The sequence below is a fragment of the Dipodomys merriami genome, unplaced genomic scaffold, assembly GCF_024711535.1.
Source record: "Dipodomys merriami isolate MVZ:Mamm:240054 unplaced genomic scaffold, mDipMer1.0.p SCAF_9, whole genome shotgun sequence".
In the NCBI taxonomy this organism is placed as follows: Eukaryota; Metazoa; Chordata; class Mammalia; order Rodentia; family Heteromyidae; genus Dipodomys; species Dipodomys merriami.
The window spans coordinates 14,864,184-14,880,289 of record NW_027206512.1 but is presented as its reverse complement, the minus strand read 5'-3'; the positions used below and the strand labels follow the sequence as shown (position 1 = coordinate 14,880,289).

The 16,106-nt window shown below is 38.9% G+C and overlaps 1 protein-coding gene across 2 annotated transcripts in view; it reads left to right on the top strand.

Moving 5' to 3' along the window:
- The window catches only part of Cops4 (COP9 signalosome subunit 4), a 38,274-nt gene extending 22,981 nt beyond the window's left edge, over positions 1 to 15,293 (top strand). The window contains exons 7-10 of one of the 2 annotated variants that reach the window (XM_070012246.1): positions 6,104 to 6,274; positions 7,880 to 7,995; positions 11,116 to 11,200; positions 14,805 to 15,293. In XM_070012246.1, the coding sequence (XP_069868347.1) occupies positions 6,104 to 6,274; positions 7,880 to 7,995; positions 11,116 to 11,200; positions 14,805 to 14,938 (506 nt within the window). In that variant the 3' untranslated portion in view covers positions 14,939 to 15,293. The remainder of the gene's footprint in view (positions 1 to 6,103; positions 6,275 to 7,879; positions 7,996 to 11,115; positions 11,201 to 14,804) is intronic. The other variant, XM_070012247.1, reaches the window with a different exon arrangement.
- Positions 15,294 to 16,106: the final 813 nt, after the last annotated feature.

The window sequence follows — 16,106 nt, the reverse complement described above, 5'->3', positions numbered from 1 at the left end:
TCCTGTTATGTTTTCAGGGTGTCTGCTTTTACCTCGAGGTCTTTTATCCATTTGGAGTTGATTCTGGTGCATGGTGATATATAAGGATCAAACTTTAGTTTTCTACAGGTGTTTAACCAATTTTGACAGCACTATTTACTAAAGAGGCTGTCTTTCTTCCATTCTATTTTTTTAGCTCCCTTATCGAAGATTAGGTGGCTGTAGGTCTGTGGATTCATTTCTGGGTCTTTAGTTTTATTCCATTGATCTTCAGGTCTGTTCTCAAGGAAAAGTCTTTAAAAGAAGAAAAAAAACACTTTAATTGTACAAAGGGATTGCCAGTTACCAAAGCAGTTTATAAATACAGTGCATCTTGATCAAGGGAAAGTCTTTTAAGTGAATTTACACATTTACATTCTTGTGGTTGCAAGACCCATCAGATAAGCGGCATCTCTGATCTCTGAGAATTATCCTAGTGGAAAGGACTTACTTAGCTTAATGGCCATAACCTGAATGAATCCTGGGCTGTGTTGAAATTTTCTCAGCCAATTCATTAGTCTGTCATTACTTTGAAATTTATTCAACATCTTAGCACTTGGTCAAAATGTGGAGAGTTTTTTACCCCCATGGTCTTTAGTCCAGTTTCCAGTAGCTTCCTCCTCCCCATCTGAAACCTCATTATTGTTGATATTTAGTCCTCTGACCTCTCACCACAGCTGTTCATGAAGCATTCTCAGGCTTTTCTAGCTTTCATCTCCAGACTTATTCAGATTGCTTCTACAGACCAGTTCCAAAGGCTCCTGAACCTCATATCCCTGCAGTCAGAGCAGTGACGCCACTCTTGCTACCGTGTTTCTGTGTTTGTTAGTTACTGGTTGCTTTATGGTGGATAAGAGGCAACAGGGAGGTGCAGGACAAGACACAGTCCCAAGAACACGTCCCCTAGTGACCTACTTCTCTGGCTGAGACTTCCTCTCCTAAAGTTTCTTCCATCTCCCAAAATAGTGTCCCCAGCTGAGGACCATGTATTCAACACGTGAACATTTAGGTTGTATTTCATATTCAAATCGTAACAGATAGCATATGTACAATTTGGTCACTTACTTTATGTAACTAAATTGTCAGAATTGTTTACATGTCACTACATATATTTTGGTTTTCTGTTGTCTGGCAAGATATACTATAAATATAGTATATCTTGACCAGTGTGACCCCTTTCAACCTTTTCACTCATCCCTCCCCTACTACCCCCTTCTCTCATTCTTATTTTTGTGGGATATACATTGGATTCTTATCTCTATTCCTCCCTATTCATTAGTCTACTCCTTTGGCTTTATCTTAATATATTTTGTCAGTTACAGACAATGCCTATGTAAAGGTCCCAAGGTTCAGAATTTTAACTGTTGAGAGAGTATACATTGAGCTACACACTACACTACACATTGTAATATCAGTTACTCAGGAAGTAGAAGCAGAATGTAAAGTTTGAGGCAAGCCTGGGTAAATGTAGCAAGATCCTGGCTCCAAAAAACAAAAATAAAAGAACCATAGGTGCGGCTCAAATGCAGGACTTGCCTGGCATGCCTGTGTTCCTGAGTGCAGTCCTTAGAGATGTTCATGAATACCTCATTTCTCACACAGGTGCTACCAGATTTTTTTTTGTCTTTGCCAGTCTGTTATCTCACTTTAGTTTATTTATTACACATTTAGTTTGTAATGAATCCACATTTAATATATAATATACATTTATTTTGTAATGAATGGTCTTTGAGTATCCTTTTATGTTAAAAAAAAAACATTATTGACCAACGTATACTTTTTTTCGGATGAATTATATGCTATGTCCATTGGCCATTTGTAGAGTTTTTTTGTTCTTTTTTCAGTGCCATAGAAAAGCTCATGATGAAAGTATTTTTTCCCAATTTGTTGCCTATTTTAGCCTTTATGGCATGCAGAAACATAAATTAATAGTCTTTATTTGTTCTGGGGATTCAAAATAAGTCCTCACACTAAGCATTTGTATTACCACTGAGCTACAAACCCAGTCCCTATTTTTTATTCTGTCATATTTTATTTTGTCATTTAAATTAGTGTGTGTGTGTGTGTGTGTGTATGTGTGTGTGCATGTGTACACGTGCGTGCGTGCCAGCTAGTCCTGGGGCTTGGCCCTGTCTCTGAACTTTTTTGCTCAAGTCTTGTCTTCTACCACTTGAACCACAGCTCCATTTCCAGCTTTTTGGTGGTTAAGAGTCTCACAGACTTTGCTGCCCTAGCTGGCTTTTAACCTCAATCCTTATATCTCAGCCTCCTGAGTAGCAAGTATTATAGGCATATGAGTCAGCAGTGCCCAACCATATATATATATATTTTTTTTTTTGTGGCAGTTGTAGGGTTTGAGCTCAGGCCCTGGGTGCTGTCCCTGGGCTCTTTTGTTCAAGGCTAGCACTCTACCACTTTGAGCCACAGTGCCACTTCCTGTTTTCTGGTGATTAATTGGAGATAAGAGTCTCATGGGCTTTCCGGCCTGGGCTGGCTTTGAACCATGATCCTCAGATCTCAGCCTCCTAAGTAGCTAGGATTACAGGCATGAGCCACTGGTGCCTTAGCCATATTTTAATTTTTGTTTGTGATACTAGAGATTTAAAAAAGAAAAAACAGTTCGTCAGACAAATTTGAAACAAAGGATATTCTATCCAATTTTCTTGAACTCTTCCAAAGACAGTATTTTGCCAGGAATAGCAATTCAAGCCTGTAACCCTAAGCTACTTGGGAAATAGAGGATCATAGTTTGAAACTAGCCCAGTCCAAAAAACAGACAAGCAAACAGTTTATGAGCTATTCAGCTGAGATAACGGGTGTGAACTACTGTGCCTTGCTGCTTACCTGATTTAATTTTAAGTATTTCCTGTGAATTGGAAGTTGGTTAGCTAAAGGCTAGACTAGATTCAGGTTAAAAAAAATCTCTCCAGGGGCTGGGAAGTTGGCTCAGTGGTAGAGCGCTTGCCTTGCATGCCTGAGGCCCTGGGTTCGATTCCTCAGCACCACATAAGCAAAAAGAAAAAAGCCGGAAGTGGCGCTGTGGCTCAAGTGGTAGAGCACTGGCCTTGAGCTGAAGAGCTGAGGGACAGTGCTCAGGCCCAGAGTTCAGGCCCCACAACCGGACCAAAAAAAAAAAAAAATCTCTCCAGAATGCCTCAATTATGTCCATGTAATTTCATCGTCTCACAGCAGAGGGCGCAAGAGCAGGTTTTCACTTTTTTGTGCTTCGATTGGTCATTTGGCTTAAGCTAGACTCCATTGTAAAGGCACGTTTTTCTCTTTGCATCTTCTCTATAATCTTTAGGGTTCTGCTTTGATAACCTACAAAAATCTTATTTCTTTTCACATAATTTGGTACCCATTAATAATTTTTCCTTAGATCTCTTAATTGTGTTATATATTCCAGTGATAATTTGCCAGTTCTATTCCTAAGCATGAGCTTTATCACCTTTTGTATAACAATGAACTTTTTTGTTTATTTTTCAACTTGTAATTTATGTATTTAAAAGTGTACATATGAGTAATATGTAGTTGGATAAACTTTCACAAACAAAACATCCCTTTTTACCAGCTTTCAGAACAAGAAACAGAATACTCAGAGCACCTCTGTGAAGAACAATCTAGTCCTTAGTTTTACATACATGAACTCATACAGTACATTTATTCCTGTCTTGCTTCTTGATGAAATTTACCCATATTGTTATGTCTTGTACTTTATTTTCATTGTTGCATAACATTTCATTGTATGAACACTGCTAGTAAGAATAGAATTGCTAAGAATACTTCTGTATATTTGACTTGGGTTTTCATTTATTGAGTGTTATAATAAGTTGAAGTAATCCTTTTTAATGTTCAGCTTGTCTCAAATAGGACTAGGTCATATCTTTTTTACAAGGCTCTATTAGTCTTTGAATATTTTCTTGCATTTTAGAATAAAAAGATGCTTTACTGAAACACAAATTGACTTAGGGGGATGGAGTCTAAAAGGAGGGGTGCAAACAAGTGGAACAGGAATGGTGGGCAAATACAACCATTCTACTCAGTGTACATATGTGGAGACTGAACTAGGACACTTGAGAAGAGGACTGGGTTGGGATAGATGTGAGGGAAAGGGAAAATAATAGAAGTGACTGATCAAGATGTATTGTTATGTTAAATTGGAGCCCCTTTATACAACTATTTGAAGAAAACAAATTTTTTTAAAAAGATGCTTCATCATGCTGAAGCCTTAGGTTCAGTCCCTAGAATAAAAAAGAAAAGTGGTAGCCTGGTGCCATTGGCTCACGCCTGTAATCCTAGCTACTCAAGAGACTGAGATCTGAGGATCACAGTTCAAAGCCAGCCCAGGAAAATCTTTTCTCTAATAAACCACTAGAAAAGCAGAAGTGGCACAGTGGCTCAAGTGGTAGAGCACTCACCTTGACCTGAAGAGCACAGGGACAGCACCCAAGCCCAGAGTTCAAGCCCCACGACCGGCCAAAAAAAAAAGTGGTGGACATCAAGCCTATACTCTTTCCTCTTTGAACCTCAATCCTCAGATCTCAGCCTTTTGAGTATCTAGGGTTACAGGTGTGAGCCAGTGGTGCTGAGCTCTTCTTTTAATGGAATTTTGGCACTAGGAATGCTCACAGCTACTAGATCTCATTGTTGTTAGGTTCTTTTCTCCTACAGACTTGGGAATATTTTTAAAAGCAAAAGATTTATTGGTAGTATTTTTTCCATTAGTTAAATATTTTTATATCATCAGTTACATGAATGTTCTTGAAACTAAAACTTGAAACTGAATATTGAGTCCAGTAGAGTGCCACTCCTGGAGCTGGACTTCAGGGCCTCGCACTCTCACTGGCTCAAGGCTGACGTGCTACCACTTGAGCCATTCTTCCACTTGAGTAATGTTTATGAGAGAAATATTCATCTTCTGTAGATTTTTGTCTTTAGACAAGATCTGACTGTGTTGCCAGATTGTCCTTAAACTAGTAATTCTTCCTTAGTCTCCTAATTGCTGAGATTAGAGTCATGAGTGACCACTAGAGGCTTATAAATCATTTTCTTATATTAAGAATGTAATGGATGTTCATTGCAGACATACAAATAATCAGAAATAACAAAATACAGTCAGTCACCTATGATTCCAGACTTAGACTATTTTGATCTCTATCCTGGTTTTTACATATGAATATTCAGTCATTGCATTTTCTGCAGATTCAGTGTTTATGAGTCTACCTACTCACTAAAATATATCTTAAACCAACCTCAAAGACAGTGCTTATAGTGCTTTCATTGTCATTTGCAGTCATTAGCAAGTGTGCAAAACAACTGAGATTATTTCTAGCTGAGATTGAACTAGTAGAATCTCTTTTTGTTTCAGTTTTCAAACTAGCATCAAGTTTTCTCTTGTTTTTTACTTAGTATTGCACTTTTATGCTCTATATCTGTGGTTTTGTTGTTTAAAACCCGCCATACAGTTGAAAACCTCCTGTGTTCTATTATTATTATTATTATTATTATTATTATTATTATTATTATTATTATTATTATTATTATTATTTGTGGTGCTGTGGCTGTAACCAGGGCCTTGCTTATGCTAGGCAAGCACTCTCATACTGAGTGACATCCTCGCCCCTCTAATGTTCTTAAGTACAGAGATATGCATTACATAGAAAATAGTACAGAGATGTACATTACATAGAAAATACATGTGTTAGATAAGCTTCCATTTAGGCAGAGTCACAGTACTGACTATATTGTGTGTGTAAGTGTGTGTGTGTGTGTGTGTCTGTCTGTGTGTCTGTGTTTATGTCTATGTCTGTGTCTGTGTGCTGAATCAACAGTATGTATGAAGACATATGAAGACACATGAAGACATAAAGTTATAGATTAATTGGCTGTCAAAACTTAAGGCTACTGGGAACCAAACCTGTATTTCCTGTAGAATCAACAGTTGACTGTTCACTAATTTAGTGGTGGCAGCAACTTCATTGAACATAGCCACCATGGTTCATGAGAATTGCAAAACTGGGGTCATAAAAGGTGATGATTTCTGATTAAAGAAACATTGTAAAAGATTTGACCTATGTTTCTGCAGGACAGCAACGTTCTCGGATGCTGGCTACTCTGTTTAAGGATGAAAGGTGCCAGCAACTGGCTGCATATGGGATTCTAGAGAAAATGTACCTAGATAGGATCATCAGAGGAAACCAACTTCAAGAATTTGCTGCCATGCTGATGCCTCACCAGAAAGCAACTACAGCTGATGGTAATGACGTGTCATACTCATATGTGGTGTTAAATATTTAGGAACACACTACAGGAGAGGTTATAGAATTGGAAACAGCTTGCTGTCTTAGAATTCTCTTTTACACTCTGTTTTCACGAAGAATAATATATTGACTGTAGGTAATGGCATACACAGATAAGGATACCTGGTGTATTTTTAAATGGTCCTTACTGGAGAGCATTTTGTGAAATAATGCATTTTTTTGAAACTTGATGGAGCAAAAAGATTATAGACTATCTTTATAATGCCTGATTTAATAAAACTTTAAACTTTCTTGAACATACTAAATTTAAGATGTTTATAAAATGCCCAAGTAAAGATGTTACTTCAATAGTTTTGGCTGTATGAGTCTGAGTTCAGAAAAGATTTAGAATAGAGGACTGGATTTGATGATGGTCATCAGCATATTCATGCTTATTGGGATAATGTTGGAAGAAAGAAAAGGTGAAGGTACAAAATTGAGCTCTTTCATTTTAGGGTAAGGAACAAAGGAAGGCTAAGAATTAGGAGTGAAAGGGTAAAGGTGGAAAATCCTGGGTGAAGGCTGTTAATGTAGCTTAGCAGTAGAATGTTTGCTTAGCATGCATGAGGTCCTGGGTTCAATTCTCAGCATCATCAATGAAAGGGGACAAGGAGTGAGAATTTATGAGAAGGAAGGATTCTCAGTATGCCCTTGAAGTATCATTAAATATACCTTGTCATAGTATGTGGACCGTAGTAAGTGCTCACTAGGAATATTGTACAAGAATTCTCTAACCCCTTCAGGATGGGTCATAAGTCCTGAACTTTATCTGGTGATATATTTCCCTCCTTCCCTCCCTCCCTCCCTCCCTCCCTCCCTCCCTTTCTTTCTTCTTAATTTCTTTTCTTTTTTTTTTTTTTTTAAACTGGTCCTTGTCCTTGAAAACTCAGGGCACTGTCTCTGAGTCTCTCTGTGTGCAAGGCTAGTGCTCTACCACTTGAGCCACAGCACCACTTCTGGCTTTTTCCATTTATGTGGTGCTGAGGAATTGAATCCAGAGCTTCATGCATGCTAGGCAAGCACTCTACCACTAAGCCACGTTCCAAGCTCATGTATTTCCTTTCTTAAATGAGGATTCTGTGCATGATTTTTGAGGAGAGTTAGCTGATTATATCTTTTGGACATTTGTCACATTTACCTCAAAAAAAGGTGTTTGTTGGAGTGACCAAAAGATGGAAGAGCAGGGATTTTATTGAGTTTATGGAACTGGTTGCTTGATTGTTGTACTTCAGTTTGCTAATAAAAGTTTATGTTTATAGCAGGAAAAGAAAAGTTAATGATTTTGATAGCTAGCCTGAAGAAGCTAAGCCCAACCCAAAGAGTTGTATGTATTCACTTAGTATAGTTCCTTACTAATCACTCATTTCTTAAATACTTTTTTAATCTTTAATTGGATGTGACCCAAACTGTCAAGCAATTTTGGTTACTTTTAATATGTTGGTTAGAAGAATAAAGATGATGGTTATGTGTTATTGTATATCTAGACATTTTCAGGAAAAGATACATCTTTTTAAATTATGAAACTTGTTTCAAACTTGTAATAATTTTATTTTTATTTAAAGGTTCTAGTATCTTGGACAGAGCTGTTATTGAACACAATTTGTTGTCTGCAAGCAAACTATATAATAATATTACCTTTGAAGAACTTGGAGCTCTTTTAGAGATTCCTGCTGCTAAGGTATTTTCTTGACTCATATACATACAGGGAAGTTAGGACCTCAACCTACCGAAAGTGATAAGAGAATCTCTTATCACTACAATAGATGTAATTGACAACTACAATAGAAATTACTCAGCAAAAGGCTCAAGTAAATGGAAATTATTGAAATAACAAAATACTACTGTAATAAATTACCTTAGTATTCTTGGATTTTTTTTTTTTTAACGGCACTAGGATTTGAAGTCAGGGTCTTGAGCTTGTTAGGAAAGTTCTATACTCATGGAACCATACTTTCAGCCACTGTTTTGGGTTTTAAAAATTTTTTTTTTGGGGGGTCCGGTTGTGGGCCTGAACTCTGGGCCTGGGTGCTGTCCCTCAGCTCTTCAGCTCAAGGCTAGTGCTCTACCACTTGAGCCACAGTGCCACTTCTGGCTTTTTTCTTTTTGCTTATGTGGTGCTGAGGAATTGAACCTAGGGCCTCATGCATGCAAGGCAAGCGCTCTACCACTGAGCCACCTTCCCAGCCCCTGTTTTGGGTTTTTTAAATAGTGTTTTGTGACAAAGTTTTCTAGAATGAAATTCTTTTTTTCTCTTTTTTTTTTTTGGTCAGTTGTGGGGCTTGAACTCTGGGCTTGGGCGCTGTCCCTGCGCTCTTCAGCTCAAGGCGAGTGCTCTACCGCTTGAGCCATAGTGCCCGGTTTTCTGGTGGTTTATTAGAGATAAGAGTCTCATGGACTTTCCTACCTGGCTTGGTTTTGAACCGCAATCCTCAGATCTCAGCTTCCTGAGTAGCTAGGATTACAGGCGTGAGTCACTGGCGCCCAGCTAGAATGAAATTCTTTTAGGAGTTCCAAGGTTATGATATTTATTTCATATGTATATCTTTGTTGGGCTGTGAAGGTAGCTCAATAGTAGAGTGCTTGCCTCACATGCTTGAGGCCCTGGGTTTGATTCCTCAGTACCACAAAAACAGAAAAAGCCAGAAGTGGCGCTGTGGCTCAAGTGGTAGAGTGCTAGCCTTGAGCTGAAGAGCTCAGGGACGGGGTCTAGGCCCAGAGTTCAAGCCCCACAACCAACCAAAAAAAAACAAGAATATCTTTGTTTACCATCTGTTTGTCTACTTTGTAGTGATTCCTGATTTCTGCTATTTTAGATCTTTGTTGTTGCTGTTTGTTGTATAGCTCAAGTTGGCCTTTAGCCTTGAATCCTCCTGCCTCAGCCTCCTTATAAGTGCCAGAATTAGAGGTACATTACACCATACCTGGAAGACATTTTAGATTTTGATACATACCTTATATCTTCTTTTTTCATACCTAGACAGACTCAAAGGTTAAACATTTTATCTCCGTAGGAGAATGACTGTTATTATAAGCCCCTACTATTCTGTTTAACTTCTGTGTTTGGAAGTACCAATCTAGAAGGTATTTCAACTATCACTTATCAAGCGTTCTCTTAATTTTAGTAATACTAAAAGTAATCAAGCTTACTTTTACCTTACTTGCCAACCTTAAGGTCAGGCGGTTATGGGTCATATCCTCTTGTATCTGTTTGTGAAATTTTAATTCATTATTTTCTAACAATTTCCTGCACAGTACAGTAGAGAAAGTAGGTAAGTTTGGAAACCACGATTTCTGTTACCATTTATAAGCTGCTTCCTGCTAAGATTGTGAGGTATTGTGAATATACTAGTAATAAGTACTCATGGTAGTCATACGTCTTCAGGAGCTAGATAGAGAGCTTTTTGTTTCTCTTTAATTTTTTAAATTCTTTCAGTTTCCTTTTGAATTTGAGTATTCCTCCTTTACTTTTTCACTAAAATACTACCTTGTTTGGATGCATGTATGGAAATAGCACAATGAAATGCAGTCATACCATTAATATATATTATAAACAGAAGGGATGATAAAAAGAATTTTGGTGTTGGGCATGGTGGCATATGCCTGTATTCTGAGCACCTTGGAAGCCAAGCAAGATGATGAGTTCAAGGTCAGCCTATGTTACAGAAGTGAGACCTTGTCTCAAAAAAAAGAGTTTGGAAACAGTAAATGTGGAAATTGAAGTGAAATAAAAGTTTGGGTTTCGGTTGACTCCTTTTTTTGTTGTTGTTGTTGTTTGGTCCTGGGGCTTGAACTCAGGGTCTGGATGCCATTTCTTAGCTTTTTTGCTCAAGGCTAGCATTCCACTTGAGCCACAGCTTGGTTTCTGGCTTTTTAGCTGGTTAATTGGAGATAAGAATCTCACAGACTTTCCTGCCTGGGCTGTCATCAAAACCACAATCACATCTCAGCTTCCTAAATTGCTAGGATTCCTAGATGTGAGTGACCAGTACCTCTCTGACTGATTTTTTTAGCTATAGATTCCAGTAAGTAGAAGAAAAAGATATTTTTTTACTTTGAGTTTTGATCAGAGATTAAAAAGTGGTCAACAGGCTTCTTCCCTTAAAGCTCATATCAAAAAAGCAAAACAATAGCAAAAAAAGTTAAGTTCTAGTGGCTCATAACTTGTCATAGCTACTCAAGAGATTGAGACCTAGAAGAATCAGGTTCAAAGCCAGCCCAAGAACATTCAGTGAACATATGTGAAAATAGAGCTGGCTAAATTGAGGGTATGGGTGGGATGTGAAAGATGGGGAAAAATGATGAAAGAGGTGACATGGATCAAGATGCATTGTACTCATAGACTAGCATGTTGATCCGAACCCTTTGTACAACTACCTAAGGACTAAAGAAGACTCCATCTCCAGTTAACCAGTGGAAAGTAGATTGGAAGCATGGCTCAAGTGGTAGAGTGGCAGTTGGGCAAGCCAGTCTAGCAAGCCCTGAATACAAGCCTTAGTACCAGGAAAAGGGAAAAAAAAAACCCCAAACCCCAAAACAATTAAAGCAATGGATTACACCCAGAAAGAATAAGAAAATAGATTTACAAGTGGTATTCATCTAATGATGACAAATGAACACATATGTGCAAGTAACATAATTTAAGTTCTGTTTTTTATTTACTTTTTAAAATAGTAATGTTTTTCACTTTATTTATTGTTTATATGGTACCCGGAATCAAACCCAGGGCCTTATGCATGCTGAGCAAAAACTCTACCACTAAGCCACATTCCCAGACCTGTTTTTTATTGTTTTTTTAAAGGCAGAAAAAATAGCATCTCAAATGATAACGGAAGGACGTATGAATGGATTTATTGACCAGATTGATGGAATAGTTCATTTTGAAAGTAAGTTTTGTGTATTTTTTTTCTAATGGGATGGCAATAAACTATTATGTATTTATTACTAAAATATGTCGATTTCTTTTGACTCTGAATTTTACTACTAGAGTGAACTTATTTCCAAAGGAACTTTTTTTTTCTTTCTATTTATGTGGTACTGAGGAATGGAACCCAGGGCTTCATGCATGCTAGGCAAGCACTCTATCCTTAAGCCACATTCCTAGCCCTCCAAAGGAAATATTTTAAGATAATTTAAAAAAGTTAATTTATCAATCTACTTAACGCAACATTTTGTAAACTGAGGAAAAACTTAAAACTTGAATTGTATCAGTTTTCTCTTTTCCCTATGAAACATTTACTGGGCTCATACCATGTATCAGGCATGTGGAAATAACAGCTGCATTTCCTATTATCAGCTCGTTACACTAATGGAAGCAGGCAAGGAAGTGTCTCTTGGTATTCTCATTGTCTGACCTTTTCATCTCCCCACTCCCATCTCTGTTACATCCGGAACCTTTCTGTACCCAGAACTGTTGCACCTGTAAAATTTTAATTGGAAATACTTTACTCTTTCACTCTGTTTCTAGGATCTGTTTCAGTTATTCCCACTTATAGCTCTCCCCTCACCACATGGGAGCTGCTGGTCCATTAATTCTTCTATTTACTTCCAGTCAGTGCAGCCCTTTTTTGTCTTTTCTATTTAACTTGGATTTATGATCCATCAGTTCAGTTACTTTTTTTTTTTTCCTACAAATACCCTATAATATTAACTTGCCTGTTGACTTTTTTTTTTTGGTGATACTAAAGTTTTGAGCTCAGCACTTCATTTTACTACTTGAGCTATGCTCCCAGCCATCCCTTTTACTCTCTCTCTCTCTCTCTTTCCTTCCTTCTTTCTTTCTTTCTTTCTTTCTTTTTCTTTCTCTTCCCTCCCTCCCTCCCTCCCTCCCTCCCTCCCTCCCTCCCTTCCTTCCTCCCTTCCTTCCTTCCTTCCTTCCTTCCTTCCTTCCTTCCTTCCTTCCTTCCTTCCTTCCTTCCTTCCTTCCTTCCTTCCTTCCTTTTTTGTCGGTTGTGGGGCTTGAACTCTGGACTTGGCACTGTCCCTCAGCTCTTCAGCTCAAGGCTAGAACTCTACCACTTCAGTCATAGCGCCACTTTCAGTTTTCTGAGTGGTTTATTGGAGATATTGGCCTTTCCTGCCCAGGCTGGCTTTGAACCTCGATCCTCAAATCTCAATCTCCTGAGTAGCTAGGATTACAGGCATGAGCCACCAACGCTGGGCTTCCCCTCCCCTCCCCTCCCCTCCCCTCCCCTCCCCTCCCCTCCCCTCCCCTCCCCTCCCCTCCCTTCCCCTCCCCTTCCCTTCCTCTCTTCTTCTCCCCCCCCCCACCCCCTGCACTCATAGGTCCCCCTGCACTCACAGGGTTTTGGGCTTTTGTCCCTACTGGCCTGGATCTTGATCCTCTATACCTCCTGCATAGCCGAATAGCTGAGATCACAGATGCAGGCCACCATGCTCAACTTTGTTAGGGGAGAAGTGGTTCTCAATAACTTTCTGCCTCTGCTGACCTCAAACTCTAATTGTCCACTTCCAAAGTAGCAGGTGTGTGTCATCACATAGGATTCTTGTTGACTTTTTATTACAGCTGTTCAATGAACCTTTACTTCAAATGAACCCATTCTCTGTATTTTCCATGCCTGCTCCAGAATCAGGCAACAAACACATAGTACTATTAAATCCAAGGTCTGAGATGCTTATTAGTACCTGAGAATCATGATACATTTTCCTACTTTATTCTTTTTTTTGCTCTGCAGTTGTACTTCAGATCTGACTCTTGGCTTTTTTCCTCAACAAAACCCCTTGTTTTTTATTTCACAAATCTTTTTTTAAAAGTCTATTAGTGTGCTACTCTTGATCAGATTTATAAACCTTAAAATTTACATACAGATTTAAATCACTTTTTCTCCCCACTTGTTATACTAGAAGTGGCTTCCATTTCCTGATCCATTCTTTCAGTTGTTCTTTAGAATTCCTTGTCTAGCCTCTTCTCTAACTTACCTACCAAGAAAATACTGCATTAGGAACCTGAATTTAGTAATTTTTGTCTGTTTTCATCCTTTCATAGTCTATTGACTTTTTTTGATCAATATTTAAACACATATAAGTCTCTCCCTCTGGAAAAAAAAATCTTTATCTTTCAGGCTTCACTTGAACTTTCCAACAAAATTAATAGCATTGATCATGCCTTCCTATCTCCTCCTACTCTCCCACCCCCTGCCTTTTCTATTTTTGTTAATACTGGGTATTGAACTTAGCGCCTGAAACTTGCTAGGCAAACACTCTATCCATTGAGCCCTTTTTGCATTGATTATTTTCTAGGTAAGGTCTCACTTTGCACTGGAATTATCCTGAGTTGTGATCCTCCTACTTGTGTTTCTCCTTGTTGCTAGGAGTGACAGGCATGCGTCAGTGCATCCAGCCATTTGTTGAGGAGTGTCTAGCTAACTTATGTGTGTTCTGGTTGGCCTCAAACCACAATCCCCTGATCTGTACCTCCCACGTAGCTTACCTTGGCTTATTCTCAAACAGCAGTTTTTCCATATCGACTATTTTTATTTTTATTTATTTATTTTTTTTTTTTGTTGGTTGTGGGGCCTGAACTCTGGGCCTGGGCGCTGTCCCTCAGCTCTTCAGCTCAAGGCTAGCGCTCTACCACCTGAGCCACAGCACCACTTCCGGCTTTTTTTCTTTTTGCTTATGTGGTGCTGAGGAATCGCACCCAGGGCCTCAGGCATGCAAGGCAAGCGCTCTACCACTGAGCCACCTTCCCAGCCCAAGCCATATCGACTTTAATACTGTTGTCCTTTTTCTAAAACAAAGCAGAAAAGAGATTCTCTTCGGGATTTCATTAAATGAGACTTCTTCCAATTTTTCATTTCGAGCTACACACAGCTGTTTATAAAGAAAACCCTGGTGAATTCAGGATGATAGTTTGGGTGGTGGTTATGGTTTTTTGTTGGTTTGTTGGTTTGGTTTGGTTTTTGTTGTTTTGCAGAGGCGGCCTTGAATGTGTAGCTACACTTTCTTTTCCAATAGGAGGAAGTGTTTTATGAATCACTGAACATGGCTGTTTCTTTGTGATAGTCATTGTGGTTAAGATTGTTGGTTTTAATTTTGTTTTAAAGAGTAGTAATAACATTTATCTGTGTATGTGATTTTATATCTTCTACTAGTGTGAGTTCTCAATTACTGCTTGATTCTATGTTTTTAGCCACGATTTATTTATTTATTTATTTATTTTTTTGTCGGTCATGGGGCTTGAACTCTGGGCCTGGGTGTTGCCCCCTGAGCTCTTCAGCTCAAGGCTAGTGCTCTACCACTTGAGCCACAGCGCCACTTCTGGCTTTTTCTGTTTATGTGGTGCTGAGGAATCAAACCCAGGGCCTCATGAATGTGAGGCAAGCACTCTACCATTGAGCCACCTTCCCAGCCCCTAGCCATGATTTTTTTAAATAAACTTTTAAAACTTAATATTACTAATTTCTCACATTTGTTCTGCCTACAAAGGAGTAATCTCAGTTTTACCCATTCTTTTCTTTTCACCCATAGCCCGAGAAGCCCTGCCAACATGGGACAAACAGATCCAATCACTTTGTTTCCAAGTGAATAACCTTCTGGAGAAAATTAGTCAGACAGCACCAGAATGGACAGCACAAGCCATGGAGGCCCAGATGGCCCAGTGAATCCTTGAGGAACTTGTGTGCACACTACGTCCTTTCCATGTTGTGCAGATTGATTCCACTGTCCCTCTGAAGCATTTGCATCATGACCTTACACATTTCAGTCCCTTTTATGCTGGATTCCATTTAAAGAAGATAATAGAACAAAAAGTCCAAGCATTTAAACATGTAGTTCCCATATATTCAGGGTCTGGTATCAAGCTAACTCAGATGTTTTGAAAGCTTTTTCTTTAAACAGAGGTGAAATATCTGTGACTAAGAAGTTTGGGATTTGTGATAACTTTGTAGTCATGTAAAACTTAAGTGCTCTGTGCTTCTCCAAATGTGGTTATTCTAATAAATGGAGAAATGAGCCAAATAAAAGTAGTACTTCGTTTTTAATTAGTGGTGTTTTTTTTACTTTTTCCCTTCAACTTAGGAGATCTTGATTTATATCATATACTACAAATACAAAGATATGTTATAAAAGCTGTTTTCCAGGCATTCAAAGAATCAGCCAAGGAACAGGTTTAATTCTTGGAGTTGAGTTGCATTCTGTGCCGGGGCTACAGAGGGAGCTCTTCCTTTAGCAGAGACAAGTCAGAGAAGACTTCCCCAGAGGGTTAGTACAGCTGAGCTTCTGCAGCAGGAGGATCCAGTGCTAGCCTGGAATAGAAAGGCCTTGTCTTGAAGAGGGTAAGGGGAATGGCCTGCCCCGTAAGGGAAGCTAGTTCACCTGAGCCTTAGCTGACCTAGAAGAGAGGTGGACAGTTCCAACCTCCTTTAAGGCTTTTTATTTCATATGAGAGGCGGAAAAGCAAACACTTCAAAAGGCCACAGCTCAGGGATTAAAACCTAACTATAAAAGACAGACAATCACAAAATTACAAAATGCTTCCCGTATTACTTAATACCACATAAGTAGATTATGTCTGAGATCTAGAAGTCAGTCCCACCCCTAAGAAGGATTGTTTTTTTCTGGTCCTGGCACTGGAACTTGACCTGGGAGCTGCCCCTGAGCTTTTGTGCTCAATGCTAGTGCTACCACTTGAGCCACAGCTCCATTGTTGCCTTTTTGTGGTTAATTGGAGATAAGAGTCTCACAGACTTTCCTACCCTGGCTGGCTTCAAACTGCAATCCTTATATCTCGGCCTCCTGAGTAGCTAGGATTGCAGATGTGAGTCACCAGTC